Raw genomic sequence first — 21,614 nt, forward strand, 5'->3', positions numbered from 1 at the left:
TATTTAACACTCAAACCAACTCTGTAAGTATGAGGAAACTTAGCATAGAAGCTAAGTAGCTCGTCCAAGGACACACAGACAAATAAGTCATGGAGCCCAAATTTGAACCTCACTCTAGCTGCCTAGATGGTTCTTAACTGCTAGCTAGAGGGATTATAGGGGCAGTGTCTATGGTTATATGGTGACCCCAGCGCATGTTAGAACAATCAGTCCCTAGTGTTGAAGCAGATCCTGGTCCTTCTCTCCTCTCACTCTGGCAAAGGACTGCTCACTTTTCCTAGGCCCCAAAGGGACCTTAACATTTTTTGCTGAGTTAAACAATGAAAGAATAATTGTCCATTTGGGAGACGTCCAGCCATGACTACATCTGACAGTGGATGTTAATTAAGGCAGTTTTCGATAATGACTTGCTCAGGGCCTGGTACCTAGGTGTTTTAGGAATATTTATTGGGTTCTTGATCAGGCACGGTAGCTCATGCCTATAATTCCAGCACTTTGGGAGGCCAATTTGGGAAGACTACTTGAGCTCAGGAGTTTGAGGCCAGCCTGAGCAACACAGTGAGACCCTGTCTCTATTTATTAAAAAATAAATTTGTTGGCCAGGCACGGTGGCTCACACCTGTAATCCCAGCACTTTGGGAGGCTGAGGCTGGAGCATCACCTGAGGTCAGGAGTTCGAGACCAGCCTGGCCAACATGGTGAAATCCTGTCTCTACTAAAAATACAAAAAATAAGCCAGATGTGGTGGCGCATGCCTGTAATCCCAGCTACTTGGCAGGCTGAGGCAGGAGAATTGCTTGAACCCGGGAGGCAGAGGTTGCAGTGAGCCGAGATCGCGCCACTGCACTCCAGCACTCTAGCCTGGGCAACAGAGCGAAACTGTCTCAAAATAAAATAAAATAAAATAAACAAAATAAAATAAAATAAATTTGTTTAATATTTAAAAAAGAGCATGGGCTCTGTGTCAGAATACTACTACATGGTCACCTCCTTTGAGAATGAAAAATTTAGAAATAAAAAATAAATAACAGAATATTACATGGATTCCTATCCTGGTGTGGCTATTAAATGGCTAGATTGCCTTGGACATATTGTTAACCTCCGTAAGTCTCAGTATCCCTATCCATAAAATAGAGGTGAAGACAGCGCCTAACCTCTAAGGCTGCTGATGTATGGCTGGCATATAGTGAGCTGTCAAGAAAGGTTATATGCCATTACTATTATTATTTATTAAATCGAAAGGGGTGTGTGTCTCAGGGGTAGTTGTGAAGGAATGAATAGGAGGAGAGAAATATATCCACAGAAAGGAAAGAATGAGCGTGGTAGACAGGTGACTATCCTGGTCTAAGACAATCCCACAAGGCCATGGAAAGTCAGTAGAAGAAAGTGTTCTTCTGGCATAGGCTCTTGGCAATTCCCTTCCAGCCCTCTACCAACCAGACTCTTTTATACTTACGTATTTCCAGCCCAGAGTGGTTTTGCAGTTTTCACAGTAAATGTCTGCGACTGCATGCAGTCCTGTTAGCAACACTCGCTCTTCTGCAGGCCCACAGCCCACATTAACTCTATGTTGAGGCACAAAAAGAGAGAGTGGGTAGTCAGTGACATGCACATCAGTCATTCAAGCTGAGCTTCCAGCAAAAATTAACTGGGCAAGGCTGCCCCAAAGGGAGCCAACCCTGAGCTGAGCGGGTCTAAACCGATCTCCAAAAGGTGGCCACAGGGGAATATCTCAGCTGAAGGAATTTCAGATCTGCAAGTTCCAGTGGAGTGGGTCTACAGAAATAATCTTTATGGTTGAGAGTTTGCTTCAAATTTTAATTTGTCTAACAAATACTTCCAATCTGTGACTTAGGGGGACAAGCTGACAGCCACACTGTGAAGTCCACAGCCATAGGCACAGGTCCTCACAGCTTACTGAGGACTGAACGAAGCTGATGCCACACATGGCAGCACAGAGTGGTCCTCATACAGGAATGAGTGATCCCTGGGTGCTGAATAGGCTCTACTCCTTCACAGGGTGCCCAGCTCAAGCCACAGGCCAGATTTCCACTTCTACAGTTTATCAGGCTTATGTGGGCTTCACCTTCCCTTCCCAGGCAAGAGGTGATAAACCTGGTGCCCAGGAATGGCTGAGGGCCCTGGAAACTACACATCTGCCCGAAATGGGCCTTCCTTCCTCCTTAGGTCCCATGGCAGATCTTGGTGTCTTATTCACCCCTATTCTCTTCCCCAGTGACATATCTCAGATCTCATTATGAGCCCTCCATGTTGAGGCTCTCAGAATCTCCTCAGCTTCTTCCCTGTGGGACTACAGTCCTCTGATGTGCCCTCTGAGGGGAGTGTAGTGAATATATTATTTTTAGCCAGAGATGTTGGCAAGAAATGTTCCCCAAAGGTAACTGACTACCAATTGTGGAGAGTAATGCTCCACAGAGTTTTACTGTGGCAGAGAGGGCAGGGTTCATTGTTTAATCATCATCAAGGATTGCTTTTTCCCAGCCCTTGAATCTGCACCCCACCAGGAATGTACCATTCAGAGGCACTCACACTGAGTTAAAGAGGTATGCTCGTCCTTGACTTCCTTGGAACGACTGAAACGCAAGAAAACAAATCGATAGTTAGATATCCATTTCACCCACCCGTTTGGGAAACCAACCCCAATCGCAATAAGCATGACCTTCCAGGACTGACACAGCAAAAGGGAGTACTGAGCCAGTTAATGGTGCCGCTGGCAGATGGCGTGGGGGCGGAGAAGATGGCAGAATAAACAGAGCCACAAAGCTCGATCTGGCCCACTGGACTGTTTTCACTAGCCCAGGTGAGAAAATAAAAAAAACCCAAACCCACCATGTCATTAAACACTTCTTCCCTCCTGACATTGCCTGATACAATTAATTCACCTGAGATCATTAATCCGCATTGGCATTCCTGGTCCCACTTGATTTCAGCCATCTGTGCTGGCCACAGCTTTCCCAGGCTGGCCCAGGCATGGAAACCACCACAAGCTCTTTTGCTTGGCCTCTTGGTCCAGCCCTAACAAAGGCAGCAAAAAATCCCCAACCCAAGAATAAACTATCCAACCCACACTCATCGCTTGTCATGCCTTCTAGAAGATTCTAAGGACAGTTTACAATCCTAAATGGGAGCATAGGAGCTCTTTTGAGATGTAAGCAACTTGATCTCTGCATCACAGAAACGCTCATGAAGCAGCAATTCCACTTTAACCTCTAGCTTTACACAGGGGTTTCTTTCTTCTGGCTGGAGGGAGGCACGGAACAGGAGAAACAGGAGCCAGAGCCTGCCATGCAATCTGGCATCTGCTTTCATTAACACAGGCCCTGTCCATGTTTTCCCTCTCTGGTTACACTGAGAAGCCTGCCTGACATGAGCCAGCCATGTTCTGCACTGCTGCCTGCATTTTTAATGTGGCCTAACAACGGTGTCCTGAATTTAATATCTTAGTCTGCCCTGAAAAGCAACCAACAAACAAGGAGGTGAGTGGCTAACAGATGACCAGAGGGTAGGTGAGCACCAGACAGGACTCAGATTAGCACGCGAGACAACCATTTTTGTCAGATGTGCAGGACGTCAGAGATCAGTGCTGCAGGCCAGTGTGAAAGACAAAAATTCTTTTTTTTTTTTTTTTTTGAGATGGAGTCTTGCTCTGTCACCCAGACCAGAATGCAGTGGTGCGATCTCGGCTCACTGCACCTCCATCTCCTGGGTTCAAGCAATTGTCCTGCCTCATGGGTGTCCTGTCATGGGTGGCACCCAATGACACCCATGTTCTGGACTCTTCATGTTCCCTACATTTCCTTTTTCTTTCTTTCCTTTTTCTCCCCCCCAAGATAGAGAGTCTCACTCTGTCACCCAGGCTGGAGTGCAGTGGTGTGACCGTGACTCACTGCAGCCTCCACCTTCTGGGCTCAAGCGATCCTCCTGCCTGAGCCTCCTGAGTAACTGGGACCAAAGGTGCATACCACCATAACCAGCTATTAAAAAAAAAATTATAGAGACAGGGTGTTGCCATGTTACCCAGATTGGTCTTGAACTCCTAGGCTCAAGCAATCCGCCTGCCTCAGCTTTCCAAAGTGTTGGGATTACAGGCGTGAGCCACTGCACCCAGCCTGTTTGCCTTTGTCTTTAGCATCCTGGATTGAAATCATCTGTTTATTTATCTCACTCCCTCAGTAGACTGTGAGCTCCCTGAAGGCGTGCACCATGTCTTCAATCTCTCTCTGTGCCCAACACATAAGCACGTGCATCTGGCACACAATAGTCATTTATTAAATATTCTGAGTCAATTACATTGTCTCTAGTTTCTTTCGTTTTCTATAAACAACTTTACTGAACTATAAGTGACATAATAAATGGTATATATTTGAAGTGTACTATTGGATGAGTTTTAATATCTGTCTATATCTGTGAAACCATCACCGCAATCAAGATTAAACTGCCCATCACACCCAAACATCTCCTCATATCCCTCTGAATCCTCCCCTCTGAATCCTCTTACCACTTATAGATCCATAGGTGATTACAGTTTTCTGTCACTATAATTTATATTTTCTGGAATCTTTTTTTGAGACAGGGTCTCACTCTGTCACCCAGGATGGAGTGTAGAGGCACGATCATGGCTCACTGCAGCCTTGATCTCCTGGGCTCAAGTGATCCTTCTGCCTCAACCTCCTGAGTAGCTGGGACTACAGGGGTGCACCACCGTGCCTGGCTAATTTTGGAATTTTTGTAGAGATGGAATCTTGCCATGTTGCCCAAGCTGGTCTCCTGAGCTCAAGTGATCCACCCAATCTGCCTGCCTTGGCCTCCCAAAGTGCTGGGATTACAGATGTGAGTCACCACGTCCAGTCCAGAATATTTTTAAACAAACGAAATGTATTTTCATTTACAGTGTATATGTGTTTGAGTGAAAAAACTCAGCACAATTCTTTTAGGATTCATCCATGTTGAACATATCAACAATTTATTCCCTTTTTGCTGCTGAGTAGTATTCTATTCTATGGATATCACAGTTCTTTTTGGTTTGGTTTTAATAAGAGATTTGAACTGGCTGATCTTCAAATCCCCTTCTAGCTTCAAAATTATATTCTCTTATTATTCCATGGTCCTAAGTTACAGGTAATTTGGAATGTCATCCTCTAAGAAACATTTGCTAAGACCTTCAAGTTCAGAGCTTAGAAGAAGGTGGCTATTGAGAAACAAATCCCAGAAGAAAGCAGACAGGAAAGTAACAGGAAGCAACAGAGCTTCACCATTAATGACAGAGAAAGGCTTTGAATAATGCATTCACTTCTTTCTCACCCCTGGATCACTGACTCTCTGCCAGACACAATTAGAAACACAGGGAGACAGGCAACACTGTGAGACTTACCAGGGCAGCGGTATCCCAGCAAGGTGTGCAAGACAATCCCCCAGACAACCCTTTTCTCCAGGGCAGTGAGGAAACCCTAGCTCATTTTATATATTTTATCTTTAAAAAATAAGTTTTGCTAAACGGTTACAATACATGGATTGCCACTAGGCCTTCCCTGGACTGGCATGTGTCCTGTATGTATAGGTATCTGGAAGGAAGGGGCTCCACTGTGGGGGTCAGAGGTGACAAAGGTGTTCTTCTTCTGCCTCTGCTGTCAGCATACTGTGAATACTATTGTTTCTGTGAATAAGGCTAATCTTATTTTTTTGAAAAACAAGATCATTAAATAACAGGATCTTTGCAATGTTTTGCATATGAGATGGAGTACTACAAAGGGGTTCACTTATGGTAAAGTACCTGAACCCTGTGCTATAGACAGAACTGGCTTTTGTCAATATTTTTACCTTATATTATTTTTGTGGCTAAAAAATGATATGCTTGTACAAAAATTAATTTGAAATGGAGGATATTCAGAAGAAAATCTGTGACCTTGTGTTAGAAGAGAGTTCTTAGATACACCAGAAACACAATCTATAAAAGAGAAAAAAACTGATAAACTGAACTTCATCAGAATCAGTCCACATCAAAATGGTTAAATATTTTTTCTTTAACTGACAAAACCAAGTGTTGGCATGAATATGTAGCAACTGGAACTCTCAAACATTGCAGAACAGTACAGCAACTTTGGAAATGAGGCTGGCAATTTCACTTACCCAAGTGAAACGAAAGCCTATGTTCACACAAAAACCTGTATGAGAGTGTTTTTAACAGCTTACTTCATAATCGCCCCAAACTGGAAACAACCTAAATGTCTCAAATGGTAACTGGGTAAGTAGACTGGTATATCCATATAATACTATTCTGTAATAAAGAGGAACAAACTATTGATATACAGAACAACATGGATGAATTTGAAACACATTACGCTAAGAAGATTGGTAAAAAGAATGTTTAACTGTAAGAGTTAGTAAGAGAGATGGAATTGATCTGTTATCTTGGTAACAGAAGAACGGTACTCTTAGGCCCTATAACGAAAGAAAGTCTTATAATCACTATTAGACTATATATTTATAAGACTATAAAACTAAATAGACTGTAAGACGCCCAGGTCCTAAGACTTATCTATGTTAAAACTCATATGACTCATATTCAAAGAGTGAATTTTACTGTATGTAAATTAAAAATTTTTTAAATTAATTCGTAAAATAATAAGTCATTTCTAAAATCTATGGCTGCACACTCTATTCCTGTATCTGTACAATGAGGAATTGTAAGCAATTCCCTAATCTATTTAAAACTATTGCAAACAAAGAGTTTCAGAGGGGTTTGAACCCTTGTTCATTTTCATATTTTTTAATTCTTTTTTTAAAATTATGTTTGTGAAGGATAATTCTGAAATATAGTAAAAATACTTTTCAGTGCTAGGTGTGATGGCTCATGCCTATAATCCCAGCACTATGGGAGGCTGAGGCAGGAGGACCACTTGAGGTCAGGAGTTTGAGACCAGTTGGTCAACACAGTGAGACCTCATCTTTACAGAAAAAACCCAAAACCAAAACCAAAAAACCACTTTTCTTGAGAGTTTTCAAGAACAACCCTCTCATTAGAATAGGTCTTTTGAATTACTGTATCAGAAAGTGATCAACCAAGATTTTTTTAAAGGAGTATATCCAATCACATATACCTTCAGTAAAATTTAAAACAATTTTATAATTATTTTCTTTCATCCATTTAAATTATATAAATGTTCATTAAAAATTGTATGCTTACAATGTACATATTACATGGCAGCACACATACGTAATTAATAAATAAGTATATACATATTAGGAGTTTATGCTCAAATATTTTACTGATAGGAGTATGTCATTTTAAAAGTGTGAAGGCCAATGTTCTGGGGGTTCCTGTCTGCTTCCAGGCTGGTCCTAAGAGTCACTTTCTCTGGCCTGACACAGATTAGAATTCCTAGAGAGAGTTGGGGTGGGGGAGGGCACGTGGCAGAGCAGAGAAATGCCAGCCAGGCCCCAAGGCACCTCCAATGGCTTCCTCCAGGCCTGGTTTGAGAGAGTCTGCTGGGAGAGGCCCACACGTACAAAGGGTACTGAACCCCCTCTCAGGGCTGTCCTGGTGGCCATAGCCACTCAGGTTCCCGTGAGGAGCAGTATCGATGAACCTCTGTTTCCTCAGCCTGGCACTCGGGATCAGCTGTGTTTTTTGAGGCAGAGCTCTGGAAGCCTTTTCCATCATGGGTTCCATTCTGGGGCCCCTGCCAAGTCAACAATTATGATGAGAAAAACAGCCATGGAGAACAACAAGCTTCTTGCAGATAGACACAGACAAGAATAGCCCCAGCTGGGTTACTGGATCCTGTGGGGCCCAGCCCTGCCTGGCACGGCCTGGCACTCCCTGGAGTGAGGGTGGTACCGAAGGTGGGGAGACAGAAAGGAAGTTAAGGAAGCAATTAGAATAAAGCAAACAGAATTTCAGACCAGGAGATGCCAAACAGACTGTCAGACACATTTGTTTGCTGTCATTACTGCCAGGCAACAAGGCAGCTCTTTTCCATGTTGTGTATCAACCAAGGCTGGTGTGCAGGCCTCCAGGAAAGGGTTTTTGTTTTGTTTTTTAAGCCACACAAAACTTTTCTTCTGTCCTTTAAAGTGAAGTAATAGTTCCAGGCCCAGCCCTTCCAGCCAGCTCAAAGGAATGGAAAGGGCTTTGAGTTTCCTGTTTAGTAGCCAAAACCACGGATTTTGGGCCCCTTTAGAAGTCTGGAAGGCAGAAACTCCTTTTAAAAGTAGGAGAACCACAGAAAAATGAATACTCTGGATTGTAGCAGGAGGCAGCAACAGAGCAAACGTGTGAGTTTCTTCCCCCGGTGACAGATACAGGTCCTCACCTTGGAGTCCTATTCACTTGAACAGGCTTCTCCCTACATGAAGGGTCCAGCAGAGGAGCAGAGCCTCTCACACTTCGGCCCCCTTCTCTCTCTAGGAAGATCAACCATTAGCCACCGAGCATATCCCTCAGGAGGTGCACAGAGATCGGGGAAGCAGACGCCCACCTGCCTCACCAGCTGACACCTGGGAACTAGGTGACCCCTTGCATATCTGCACAGGGTAAGAGGATCTAGTCTTGGCATCAGAAGATTCAGGTTCAAGTCCTGGCTTTACAACTTCAACTTATTAGTCACCTGACCCTGAAAGAGTTAATTAACCTCTGAGCTGCCACATCTTTTTCATCTATAAGTAGAAACCATGTCCACTTCCTAGGGTTGCTGAGAACAGCAAGTGAGGTAAATGAAGCACAGAGTAAAAAGTCCCTACCTCTCCTCTTTGGCCTTTTCAGGAGCCTGGAGGAGAGAGATGAAAACGTTGACTCTAACCTACTTGGTTCTTCAAACCTCTTTCTTTGGTGACTTTGGTCTCCCTCTTTCTCTATTATGCCAAAAGGCAAGGCTTCCCCCACTTTGCAATTCGATGTCTCCATCAAAATGGAGGGATGGAACTGAAGCTCCCCATGAGACTTTTCCAGTTACAATTTTCTGTGAATCCATCTCTCTTAAAGCACCTGGCACTTGCTTCCTCAACTTACCACTCATACACAGTGTTACCTGCACAAGCTTCAGAGTCATATTGCCAGGGTGTACCAGTCCTGGTTGTGCTATATACTAGCTATGTTACTACCTTGAACAAGCTCATTAACCTCTCTGAGCCACAATTTTCTAGTCTGTAAAAGAGGCACAATAAAATAGCTCTCACTCACACCAGATTTGTATAAGAGATAAGTTAGGGCTGGCCGTGGTGGCTCATGCTTGTAATCCTAGCACTTTGGGAGGCCGAGGAGGGCAGATCACTTGAGGTCAGGAGTTCGAGACCAGCCTAGCCAATACGGCGAAACCCCGACTCTACTAAAAATACAAAAATTAGCTGGGTGTGGTGATGCATGCCTGTAATCCCAGCTACGTGGGAGGCTGAGACAAGAGAATCACTTGAACCTAGGAGGCAAAGGTCGTCGAGATGGCGCCACTGCACTCCAGCCTGGGAGACACAGAAAGACTCCATCTCAATAAAAAAAAAGAAGTTAGATATTGTTTATCAAGTGCTTCATAAACTTCAAGACTCTATATACTTCGTTACTGTTAGAATGTTTCTATTATATAGCTTTAAACAAAACTCATTAGGCTGGGCATGGTGGCTGAAGCCTGTAATCCCAGCACTTTTCCCAGCACTTTGGGAGGCTGAGGCAGGCGGATCACTTGAGGTCTTGAGGTCAGGAGTTCGAGACCAGCCTGGCCAACATGGCAAAACCCCGTCTCCACCAAAAATGGAAAAATTAGCCAGGCATGGTGGCGCATGCCTGTAATCCCAGCTACTCAGGAGGCTGAAGCAGGAAAATCACGTGAACCTGGGAGGTGGAGGTTATAGTAAGCCAAGGTCACACTACTGCACTCCAGATTGGGTGACAGAGTGAGACCCTGTCAAAACAAAACAAAACAAAACAAAAACCCCAAACTTATTGATGTGCTGAGTTCAAAGAAAACCAACAAAAAAACTTATTGGTACAAACATAAACTTGAGCTTTTAAAAATTGAGATGTAATTCACATTACCATCACCCTTTTAAAGTAGACAATTCAGTGGTTCTTATATTCACAAGGTCACGCAACTATCACCACTATCTATTTCTAGAACATTTTCACACTCCAAAAAGAAATCACACACCATTAGCCGTCAGCCTCCATCTCCCTTGCCTCCAGCCTCTGGCAAGCATAAATCTACTTGCTGTCTCTATGGATTTGCTCAAGGCACTATACATTTCAACCCCTTTAAAGTACTTTTAGGTGTCTCAGTGAGAGGGCATCAGAAGTGTTTAGGTACGGATACAAAGGAGGATTAGTAAAACCTTTGCCCTTGGAGTGTTGGCTAAACCCCAACAACTCAACAGATCTCACATTCTGTAGGGAAGGGTCAGATCAGTCCTTTTTCCATTCTTTTCTCCAACCATGGTTAGGCTTGGTGAGGTTTCCTATATTGGGTCAAAGTAAGCCATAGGCTCCATTCCAAGGAGTTGGAACCCAAGCAAAACAGTCCTAGATCCTGTTTGGATTTCAGCCTTGAGGATGCATATGGAGAAAGTGAGAGGGGTGATGATAAAGAACAAAGTTTAAAACTTGCAGAATTAGAACCCAAGTGCAACTGAAAGAAGCTGTGAACATTTAGGTAAGAGGAAAGACTGAAGGGAATTTATTCCATCTTCTCTGCAATAAGAACAAGAGGAAATAGACGGAAATGAGAGACTTAATTATAAAGGAAGAACTTCCTGACTCTATTTGTCTTCCACATGGGGACATAGGTTCACCAGTAAAGACTAGAATAGAACAAAGCCACTGTATATGCTTATGATTTTAAAAAGACTGTCACATACCTGTCTAGGAACCTTTGAGATGGGGGTAAAAAGCCGAGGGGCGAAAGGATGGCTTTCTTAAGGCCCCTCCTCCTGTGGCTTTGAGCTATGGTAGTCTCCATTCACTCACACATTCCCTCAACAGATGGAGGGAGGGGCAGGGAAGCCACTGGCTCTAAAGGAGGAAATATCTGCTGTGTGGAGTCATAAAATTCCAAGAGCATGGGAACATTCACATGCTTGGAACTGCAAAAACAAAAGGTGGTGGGGGGCCTGGGTGCTGGTGTTTTATTGATGAAAGGGAGAGATTCAGCCAGGCACGGTGGCTCACGCCTGTAATCCTAGCACTGTGGGAGGCTGAGGTGGGTGGATCACCTGAGGTCAGGGAGTTCAAGATGAGCCTGGCCAACATGGTGAAACTTCGTCTCTACCAAAAAATACCAAAAAATTAGCTGGGCGTGGTGGTGTGCACCTATAATCCCAGCTACTCGGGAGACTGAGGCATGAGAATTGCTTGAGGTGGAGGTTGCAGTGAACTGAGATCACGCCATTGCACGCCAGCCTGGATGACAGAGTGAGACCTTGTCTCAAAAAAAAAAAAAAAAAAAAAAAGGAAGGAGGAGACTCTGGGATTTAAGCCATTTAATGATCAGACTTTTCAAATTCCCTTCCTGTTGACCTACATGAACTGGGGCCCTTTTAGAGTCCTTTTAGGAGTCTCAGTGACAAGGTATCAGAAGTATTTAGGGGACTAAGCCACTTTCAGGAATGGGCCTAGGGAATGGGGCAGAGAGAGATCCTATAAGATCTGTTGCCTCATGGTGTCGTGTTGCCTGATATTCAAGGGAAAGGATGCAGGCTTTGGAGCCTGAGAGGGACTGGACCCAGCCCTCACTAGCTGTGTAACCTTGGGCCAGTCACTTAATCCTTCTGAGCCTCAGGGTTCTCTACAGAAGGGAGAAACATATTGCCGATTCAATAACGCCCTATTCCAGAGGGACATGGTGAAGATGAAACGATTGTGCATTAAATGATTGTGTGTCTAGTAAGTACCAAATGTGGCTCATAAAAAGCATTTAATAAATGTGTTTCCCTTCACACCAGCACAGGCTTTAAAATGGGAGCTGCGTAACTAGTCTGGAGGGGCCAAGCTGTTCAGTCAGAGCTCCCCAGACTCTTCCAAATCCCCCTACAGCTTAGACCCCATAAGTTCTTCTCCCACACCTCTTCCAACTGTCCTAAGGGCTTCAAATGGGGCTTGGGCAGTGTGGTTGTTCTCTGCTGAACCAGGAGCAGGATAAACCTCTCTAGTCTGTGGCATAGGGTTAGAACAGCAGATGCCAAGGTAAACATGCAGCCAGTGGGAAAGCGGATGCTGCCAGCTCTCAGCGTCCTGCAGAGGAGTGAGGCATGGGAAGCAATGCCTCACCCAGAAAGATGGAGAGTAGGGGATGACCATGATCAGATATCCCCATCCTCTACAGAAGAGAGGCCAACATGTCATCCTCACCAGGTCTGTTTAGGGAGTCTAGCTTCTGAGTTAGCCACTAAGGGTGGTGCCAGGACACGATGGCAGTCAGTCATTAAGAGCTGGGCCCTCTTCAGTTCAAATATAAGCCAGAATCGTCAGAAGGGCTGAAATATGGGAGCTCAAATGTCTCTCAAAGCCATTGGGCCCTTGAAAACAATTGTTAGAGTTAAAAATGATATGTAAATTAATATGCCTAGGAAGAACAAATACCAATTTCCTTACTTATGTTTCAGTTTGCATTCCTGATCCCAAAGCCAAATGGGCGCTGGCAAATGAAAATGTTCTTATACTTCAAAGGCTGCCTATAAGGTCAGTGAGCAAAGCCTACCGACCCCCAAAGTAAGACTTCCTTTGTAACCAATCTAGGCAAAGAAGGCCTGAGAAAGCCGCCCTCCACAACGGAAGCCGCATGCTGCAGAGGGGATTGCTTTGAAAATATTCTCTCTTTTTCTTTTCTTTTTTTTTTTTGAGACGATGTCTTGATCTTGTTGCCCAGGCCGACATGCACTGGCGTGATCTGGGCTCACTGCAACCTGTCTCCCAGGTTCAAGCGATTCTCCTGCCTCGGCCTCCCGAGCAGCTGGGATTACAGGCACGCACCACCATGCCCAGCTACTTTCTAATAAGCAATCACTACAGTGAAATTAGACTTTGTAGATGAGACTGAGGTGGCTCATAAAAGTGAGTTAGAAATTATGAAATAACAGTTATTTCATAATTATGAAATTATGGCTCACACTCATATGATAACTACCATGTATCAGGCAGGATTCAAACAGTAACTCCAAGCAAAGAGGATTTTGTTAATCCTCTCAACAAAAAACAATGAAAATCAGGTAGGTACAATCATTCTTCCCACCTTACAGATGAGAAAAGTAAGGCAAAGACAGGCTAGGAAATATGCCTAAGGTCCAACAATCTGGCCGGACGCTGTGGCTCACACCTATAATCCCAGCACTTTGGGAGGCTGAGGTGGGCGGATCACCTGAGGTCAGGAGATTCTGACCAGTCTGCCAACATGGTGAAACCCCGTCTCTACCAAACATACAAACATTAGCCGGATGTGGTGGTGGGTGCCTGTAATCCAGCTACTAGAGAGGTTGAGGCAGGAGAATCGCTTGAATGTGGGAGACAGAGGTTGCAGTGAGCCCAGATCACGCCACTGCATGCCAGCCTGGGCGACAGAGAGAGACTCCACCTCAAAAAACAACAACAACAACAACAACAAAACAAACCCACAATTAATAAATGATGACAGAGGTCCAGGCAGTGTGGCTCTAAAGTCCAGGGGAGAATGAAATGAAGATGGGGTCATGAAGGTGCCATCCAAATGACTTCCTAAAAGGAAGGGAGCCTAAACAGAATGAGACTAGAACTGACAGGTATACAGTATGCCAGAAAATGCAAAACACTTTCACATGTGAACTGATAAAACCGCCAAGACAGAAGAGGACACTGAAGCCCAGCGCTGTTTAAGAAACTTCTCCAGTTTCACACAGCTTGTAAGTCAAGGTCAGAACTTTAAACCCACAGCTTTTGACTCTAAGTCCCAAAATTTTTCTAGAGGGTATTCACTGGGAAAGTCTGTCTCTCTGATGAAGAAGGATGGATCAAACTGTCAGAAGTTATGAAAATCTCTTAGGCTATTCAAATTTCTCTGCTCTGATTCCATACTGACTTAGCAATGTCCTAAATTTAATTCTCTCGCTCAAGTGGGTTTATCTTCAACAAAGACAACATACAGTCCAAGCTTTCAGGATGATCTGCTCCGCTGTAAATTAATGCATTAGAATTGCATTTTCCCAATTAACTTCCTGTGAGTTGTGTGACTGTGAATCACTTCACCAGAGTTTGGTCACTCAAGTGAACAGATAATATTAAATTTGTACACCTACAATGCTTAAGGCTGACTGAGGACCGCCGAGGGGAATACCCTCTGAGTCCCAGCCTAAAAACAGCTTTTTCATCTCAAGACTGAATGAATGATTCTAATTTAAAATCTCTTGGAAACAAATAATTAAAAGCTAAGAAACTCTAAATCCCTTCTTTCTTTGGCACCAAGACCACGCGGCAAAGAACTAGCAAAGAATACCAAAGAATGCTTCAGGAGTGGTAAAGAGAAATATTTAAGTAATTACAGGCCACTGGAATCTCATGCAGCGGGCTATAGTTTGGGTACAGTGGAGGATCTCAAAGGAAAACATACATACGCGACTTTATCCAGTTTTAAATACACTCACAGATACTGGGATTTGAAAGACCCCTCCCTACTCATAAAGGTCAACCATGCACCTGAAGCATGGCTCTCCCCCACATTTCTACCAAACCTCTCCTTGAATACTTTCAGGGGCAGAGAACTCACTACCTCCTGAGGAAGCCCATTCTACTGCCAATGACTCTGACAATGCCAAAATTCCTCATGTGAGCTGAGCTCTTTCTCCTTAGAGCTTTCTGATTCCTCCATCTTTAGATCCGTTACACTTCAGGTTATAGATTTAAAGCTCTTATCTCTCCCACATGAGGTTTTTCCTTCTATGTAACTTCTCCCAGTTTAGTAGCTTGGTAGAATGAAAGAATTATGCAGTTGGATAAACTGACTAGATTCAGTTCCCAGTTCTAGCACTTCCTCTGCCATGTCCTCTTGGTTTGTTCAGCTTTCAGGTCAAAAGTTCCTCATCTGTGAAATGGGATAACAATATCCACCTTCTTCCTACCAGTCCCTTCAAATTTTCCCTATGTGGCCTGGTCTATGTTCACTATTGTTTTCTATACCTCTTTTCCATTTCATACTAAAAGGTGTTCCCTAGACACTTCCTACACTTTTCTTCTAATGCTAATCAAAGCACCAGGCCTTACTGAAACAATTAATTGGGCTCCAGGTTGCATGCACAAACCAAAGTACATAGATTTACATGATTGTCCCTGTTGTGGTAGTTGTCCAACATCAGGCTTTCCTCCCGTGAGCGCATTAGCATATATCCACCTTCAACCATTTTATTCCAACCCTCTGGGACTGGATTTAGGAGTAGAGTTGTGTGAAACAGATCAAGGAAGAGACAATGTTACTTGAAAGGATCATGGTGGTAAGAATTATGGTGGGGATTGAAGAACTCATAGCCGAAGAACCTTATGAAAGAGACATGGGCATATAATTGTTAGAAGGATTTGAGCATAGGGTGCTTGCCAAAATGCAAGAGCACACACTGATGCCTCTCGGTATTCCCTCCAGAAATGGAACATAACTGGGTCAGAATATCCAGACTACCCACTCCACCCCTGCCAGGCAAGGCTAGATCATCTGCCTTCAACTAGGATGGTGTCCTTAGCTAGATCCCCGATACTCTGAACTGGGATTGCATCATCTGTGAAATGAAGGGATTGAGCAAGGTCTCTTACAAGGGTGAACATTCTGTGAGTCCATATTCTCAAGAGAATAGATGCCTCACATATTAAATGAACATTTCTGACTCAGACGTCTCTTGTGTTTTCAAACTTCCTGTTTATCTGCGTAAAAAGCAAGTCTTTTCTGCTCATCAGATGACTGACCTTATCTGATCATTCCTTAAGACTCCCATCTTTAGACACAGAAACATGAACCCCTTCCACTTATTTGGGTGCTCAATCTTTCTTGGCCAACGCAAGTGCCCGACTTGCTGCAAAATATCAAGCATTGGAAAACAATCTCCAGAGCAAAAAAGCTTTGTGTCACACTAAAGCAATCTCCGACGGTAACAAATTAGAGGGAAACCCAAGTGTCCAATAAGAAGGGAATGGCTCAGAATGTTGTGCTAGGGCCGAATGAAGAAATACTGTGTCTCCGTGATGATAAATCAACAAATATCTAATGAACAGCCATGTCCAGAGCCTTGCTGGGCACCGCAGAGAGCACACAGCTAGTCCATCTAGCCACCTAGAAAACGGGACTAAAATACATTAAGTCTAAAGCAGTATAATTTGTGGCAATAAATTATGGTTGTTAAAGGAGTTCAGAGAAGATGGATGGGACAGGAGGAGATGAGAGCGCTGCAGGAGGGCTGATCACAGCAGAGGGCTTTCATGAAGAGGAAGTAAGGTCAAAGAGGCTGTGAGGCCTTGAAAGCCAACAGAAGCCCCGGCGACCTACTCCATCTATAGTGATTAAGCAGCTGGAAGTGCATCTGTTTCGCGGCTAAGGACTCCTCAGTACAGTCCAGCTACATCCCCATCTCTTTCCTACGGAGAATAACAACTCGAGGAGAAATCAATGGTGGCCCTGAGATGTTTACAACATATAATAATAAAAATAGGCTGGGCACCACTGCTCACGCCTGTAATCCCAGCACTTTGGGAAGCTGAGGCAGGTGGATCACAAGGTCAGTTCGAGACCAGCCTGGCCAACATGGCGAAATCCCATCTCTACCAAAAATACAAATTAGCTGGGTGTGGTGGCACGTGCCTGTAATCCCAGCTACTGAGGAGGCTGAGGCAGGAGAATCACTTCAGCCTGGGAGGCGGAGGTTGCAGTCAGCCGAGACCATGTCATTGCACTCCAGACTGGGCAACAGAGCCCGTCTCAAAAAATTAAAAAGTAATAATAACACCACACTGTATGTTCCATGGTTTTGATACTGCCTCAGGGCATTGTCATAAGCACTATTTCCTCTCACTTCTCACAACCACCTTGGGTATGAGGAAAGGCAACAGTGGATGGGGATAGAGTCAGTCCTAAAACACACATCTTACAAAGCCCCTGCCTCTCTTAGGCATCTGCTTTGTGTGGTGAGCATTGTCCATTGTGCCCACATCTAAACACAGGGCATTCTTATCACTCTTCAATGCACAAATATTTCCTCACTGAAGGGAGTGGAGAGGGTGTGGGATCCTTAGCAGCACTGGGCAGTAAATCTGAAAGCAGAACTTGTTAGTTTCTAAACAAGGACCAGCCAGTTAGACCACAGAGTGGGTGTTTCCATGCAAATTCCAGCACTTTCATGTTGCTCCATGAACTGAGCCCAACCAGGAGAGCAAGCCATGGTTTTTGTATTTTTCTTTTTTGCAACCAGCTAAGGAGCCTTTGATTAGGCCTAGAGAGGGACTCAATTAGCATCATGGAAACAGAGGAGATTTCAGAAAGGAAAGGTCAGTCGCAAGTCTAGCATTTGCTATCAGCCATCTGCCAAGCAGGAAGTGCTACTCAGATCTATTTTTAATCATCTTCCCTAGGCTAGGGCTTCTGGGAAAATTCAGAGGCCAGGGTTATTCCAAGACAAACATTTAATTGCTACCTTTCTGTACACATTTTAAAACAGCCTCTGGGCACTCAAGACCAACTTATACACAGAGGCCCAGTTTCTGGGTTCTGTCACTCTGGTACCTACATCCAAGGTTATCTTTGGAAGCCGTGACGGGGGACCTCTCCTTGGGGACTGTCTGGGATATCAAGTAACTCCACATAATGTAATAATTCCTATAGCCAGCAGGTTTCAGATACTTGCTTTGGTTGCAAGTGACAGGAAGAGAGGAGGAGGTGGGAATTCAGGTCCAGGAGCTCATGTTCATTCCCCAAAGAAGTGAGACCAGTGAAGTGAAATGTGCAAACTTCCTCGTCACTCCCATTTTCATTTTAAGCACATTTATCACTTTAGAAAGGTAAATTAAAATCAGTTCATCCAGGCAGTAATCTCGTTTGTTACTAAAGATACTGACTGGCTAAAGAAAGGGGAGAAGTTTCATCTTAATTCCCAAGGCCCCAGCCTGTGCTGTGGCCGGTGCATCCAGGCATGAGAACATTCTGTCCACTGGCTCCTTCTCCCTCCTGTCTCGCAGCAGTGCTATGTCTCAGTTCAACCCAGCCCAAGGAATGAAACATCTCTGAGAGGTCTGGAGAGGGAGTCTGGCACAGCCAGGGCAGACTATGCAGAGACAGAGCCTGGCTCAGGCAGCCCCTGCATTCTCCAGCTCACCCAAACACAGTTTCCTCGCCTCTCCACATTTACAAACTCAGCCTCCAATTTCCATCCCAAGGTAAAGCCTGAGCATATACACGACTGTGCCCCAGCCAAGCCATGTTCCACCTGCCACTAAAGAAGTGGAGGATTGGGGACAGGCAGCTGGTCACCACCCAGTGCCTGCCCCATCCAACAGTGAGCTGCAGAGCCCACTGTGCCTGCAGACAAAGGGGTCTGCTCAGCATCCTACCCACCTCTGGACCTTCCCCCTTCCCTACTGTCAGAAGCTTATCTGTCTGCGAGCAGCCGGTGGGAAAGCTAAGCCGAAAGGGCACCTTGGCCATGGGATCTTTGCCTAAGGATGTGAAACAGGAGACTGGGTATTTGGGGCAACTTAACACCAGCCAGAGCCCAGCCAGCAGGCCAGGGAGGAAGGGACTGACTAGACAGGCATGTGCTTCACAGGAGCTCTAACTCCCCCGGCCAGGGGCTGAAATTCTCCTCCCAGTGTGCGGAACTCTACTCTAGTGAGCTGGGACACACATGCCCCTGGGGAAAATAAAACAAAAACAAAAAAACAAAAAAGGGCCACTGCACAGGGTCACTCCCCCGACCCAGTTGGACTACACATTAATTGGGGCTTCTGAGCCCTGCTGACTCTTGAGTTCCTCTTCTTGTCTGGTTTCAGCAGAGAAGGGAGTTAATCAGCAAACAGCTTAAAGGAAGGATAACTCTCTGCCCCTGCTGAGGGCCACCTGTGCCCCTCCTCTGTGTGCCATGGCTTGATGGGCCAGTAAACCCTATTGAAACAAACAGCAAAGAAATAAGCAGAAGCAATCTGGGGTGCCATGTTTGGTCCAAGTGTAAGACACCAGGAACAGGGGGTTACCTGGAGATTTCAAAGCCAAGCAGACAGCCTGAGAAGGACCAACGGAAGCACTTGTAGTGGGGTGCTGACCCTGTACTGTACCACCCTGAGACTGAGTGTCTCCTTAGACCTTGTGTCCTAGGTGGCTTGCTTCCCTCGGCCATCAGGGCCCTGATTCCACATCACTCTCAGACCCTCAGAAAAGGAATCTCTGGGGTGGGGTCTGGTGATCTGCCTTTGTATCTCAGGTGATTCTGATGTACTGTCAGATTTGGGAATCATGTCTAAGAATCTCCATTTTCCAATGCCTGTTTCAATTATTCTCCAAATACATAAAGACTGCAGAAGCTACTTATTTCCACCTTCACTTGGCCCTGTTCCAAATCTCATGGCTACATCAAAGCCACTGGAACTCTGCAACTGAATTCTCTCTTTAAATTCAGAGAAAAACTCATCAACATGAGGTTGCAATTGCCAGGTTTCAATGATGTGGGGAGCCTTACTCAGGAAGCCAGGAGTGTCAGGCGAGACAGAGTGCCCAGGCCCTGCAAACCCCCAGACCTCCATGAACAAAGGCCCTCTTCTTAGAGTTATGACTGCTTGCTGTTTGCCAGTGATCTACCTGCTTGTTGTGTAGCTGAAGGCACCACCAAGGAGGGACCGGGCCCGACTATTTTTAAACGGCTATGGCATGTTATCAATGCCCACCACTCCACAACATCAACATTGTATAATCACACAAAGCTCAAGGATATATGGTTTACAGAAGCTAAAGAAGTTGATTTTCCAAAATAGGCTATGTTTTATTCTCATCTCATCTCAATAAAATCCTATTTGCTTAAAACCTTTTACCAGCTCCTCACAGCATCCAGAACTGTGTCTAAACTCCTTCGTTTGGCCTTCTAGGCCTTGCGTGATCCACCTTGACCTGCTTCCCTAAAGCACAGACTCCCCTGACTCCCCATCTGTCTTCCCTGTGGTCCCTGGACTTGGTCTTGTGTCGTGTTTCTCTGTCTCTGCTCAGAATGGACTCCTCTTTCTTGTCTTTGTTTTCTTGTCCACTTAGTAAATGCTTATAAACACTAATCTTAGTAAACATTCATCCTGCTCTTTACCCTCGTAACATCTGGAACAACCACTTACAGTGAAATAATGACTGTGTTTCACTACATTTTATCACTGTTTACCTATTTGCCTTCCCCATTAGATCATAAGCTACTTAAGGGCAAGAATTTCAGGCAGGTGCACTGGTTCACGCCTGCAATCCCAGCACTTTGGCAGGCCAAGGCGGATGGATTACTGGAGCCCAAGAATTTTAGACCACCCTGGGCAATATGGAGAAACCTCGTCTCCACAAAAAACAGAAAAATTAGCCGGGTGTGGTGGTGCACGTCTGCAGTCCCAGCTACTCAGGAGGCTAAGGTGGAAAGATCACCTGAGCCTGGGAAGTTGAGGGTGCAGTGAGCTGTGATAGTGCCTTTGTACTCCAGCCTGGGCAACAGAGTGAGACTCTGTCTCAAAAAAAAAAAAAAAAAGAAAAGAAAAGAGAATTTCGTTGCATTCATTTCTGTATCCCCAGTGCTTCATACAGTAGGATTTAATATATGCAGGGTGATCAGGAAGGTTAAGTGACTTGCTCAATGCCACACTGAAAATTTAGTGCAAAGCCAAGTCTGGAGCAGAGATGGCTTGACCCTCATTCAAGGCTTTTCAAATGGTGCCACAGACTCTCCGTCAGCAGGGCCCCACACTGTTTTCCCATTACAGTGATGACACTGTAGGAAACTATGTGCCCTATCTGGCTTGATCGCCTTGTAACCTACGGTGGGAACCTGTGGGTGCTAGACGGCTAGGGCTGAAGTCTGGCCTATGGAATGGAATTCTCACCAGGGTGTCAATTAAGACCTTGTCAATTAGCACAGAGACTCAACACCTACACTCTCCATACAAGCCACCATGCTGGTTTGAGATTCCTCTTGAAATCACAGAAATCTATTTCTCCAACACCCATTTCACAACAGTCATTCTAATCATCTTACCCAGGGCTAAGTAAACCAGTCCAAGGGCCAAATTGGGCCTTTCACCTGTTTCGCAAATGAAGTTTTTCTGGAAAACATCCATGCTCATTTGTTTATATACTCTCTGTGGCTGCAGATTTGAGTGGAGACCCTGCGTACAGCAAAGCGTAAAATACTATCTGGCCTTTATAGAAAAAGTTTTGCAGACCTTTGGATGGAGCCCAAAGAACAGGGAATCAAGACTGCAAACAGCTCCTCCCTTCTACCAAGGGACTGGCTGCCCCTACTCTGAAGTTAGTGAACCAACTGGCTTTTGAATGAAGTCATTTCTTTTTTTAGCCCTGGTTACAGGCCTGGGATCCAGGAGGAGATTTTTGCCTGTCAGAGGCACTCAGGGACCTGCAACACCTAGCACATGGCCTGGCACATAA

At 44.9% G+C, this 21,614-nt stretch overlaps 1 protein-coding gene across 1 annotated transcript in view; it reads right to left on the minus strand.

Moving 5' to 3' along the window:
- Nucleotides 1-21,614, minus strand: part of YPEL2 (yippee like 2) — a 64,344-nt gene that overhangs the window by 8,824 nt on the left and 33,906 nt on the right. The window contains exons 3-4 of the mRNA XM_003912834.4: nt 2,551-2,594; nt 1,457-1,565 (exon numbers count right to left, since the gene is read on the minus strand). Of these exons, the coding sequence (XP_003912883.1) occupies nt 1,457-1,565; nt 2,551-2,594 (153 nt within the window). The remainder of the gene's footprint in view (nt 1-1,456; nt 1,566-2,550; nt 2,595-21,614) is intronic.

Source organism: Papio anubis, chromosome 17 (assembly GCF_008728515.1).
Source record: "Papio anubis isolate 15944 chromosome 17, Panubis1.0, whole genome shotgun sequence".
NCBI lineage: Eukaryota > Metazoa > Chordata > Mammalia > Primates > Cercopithecidae > Papio > Papio anubis.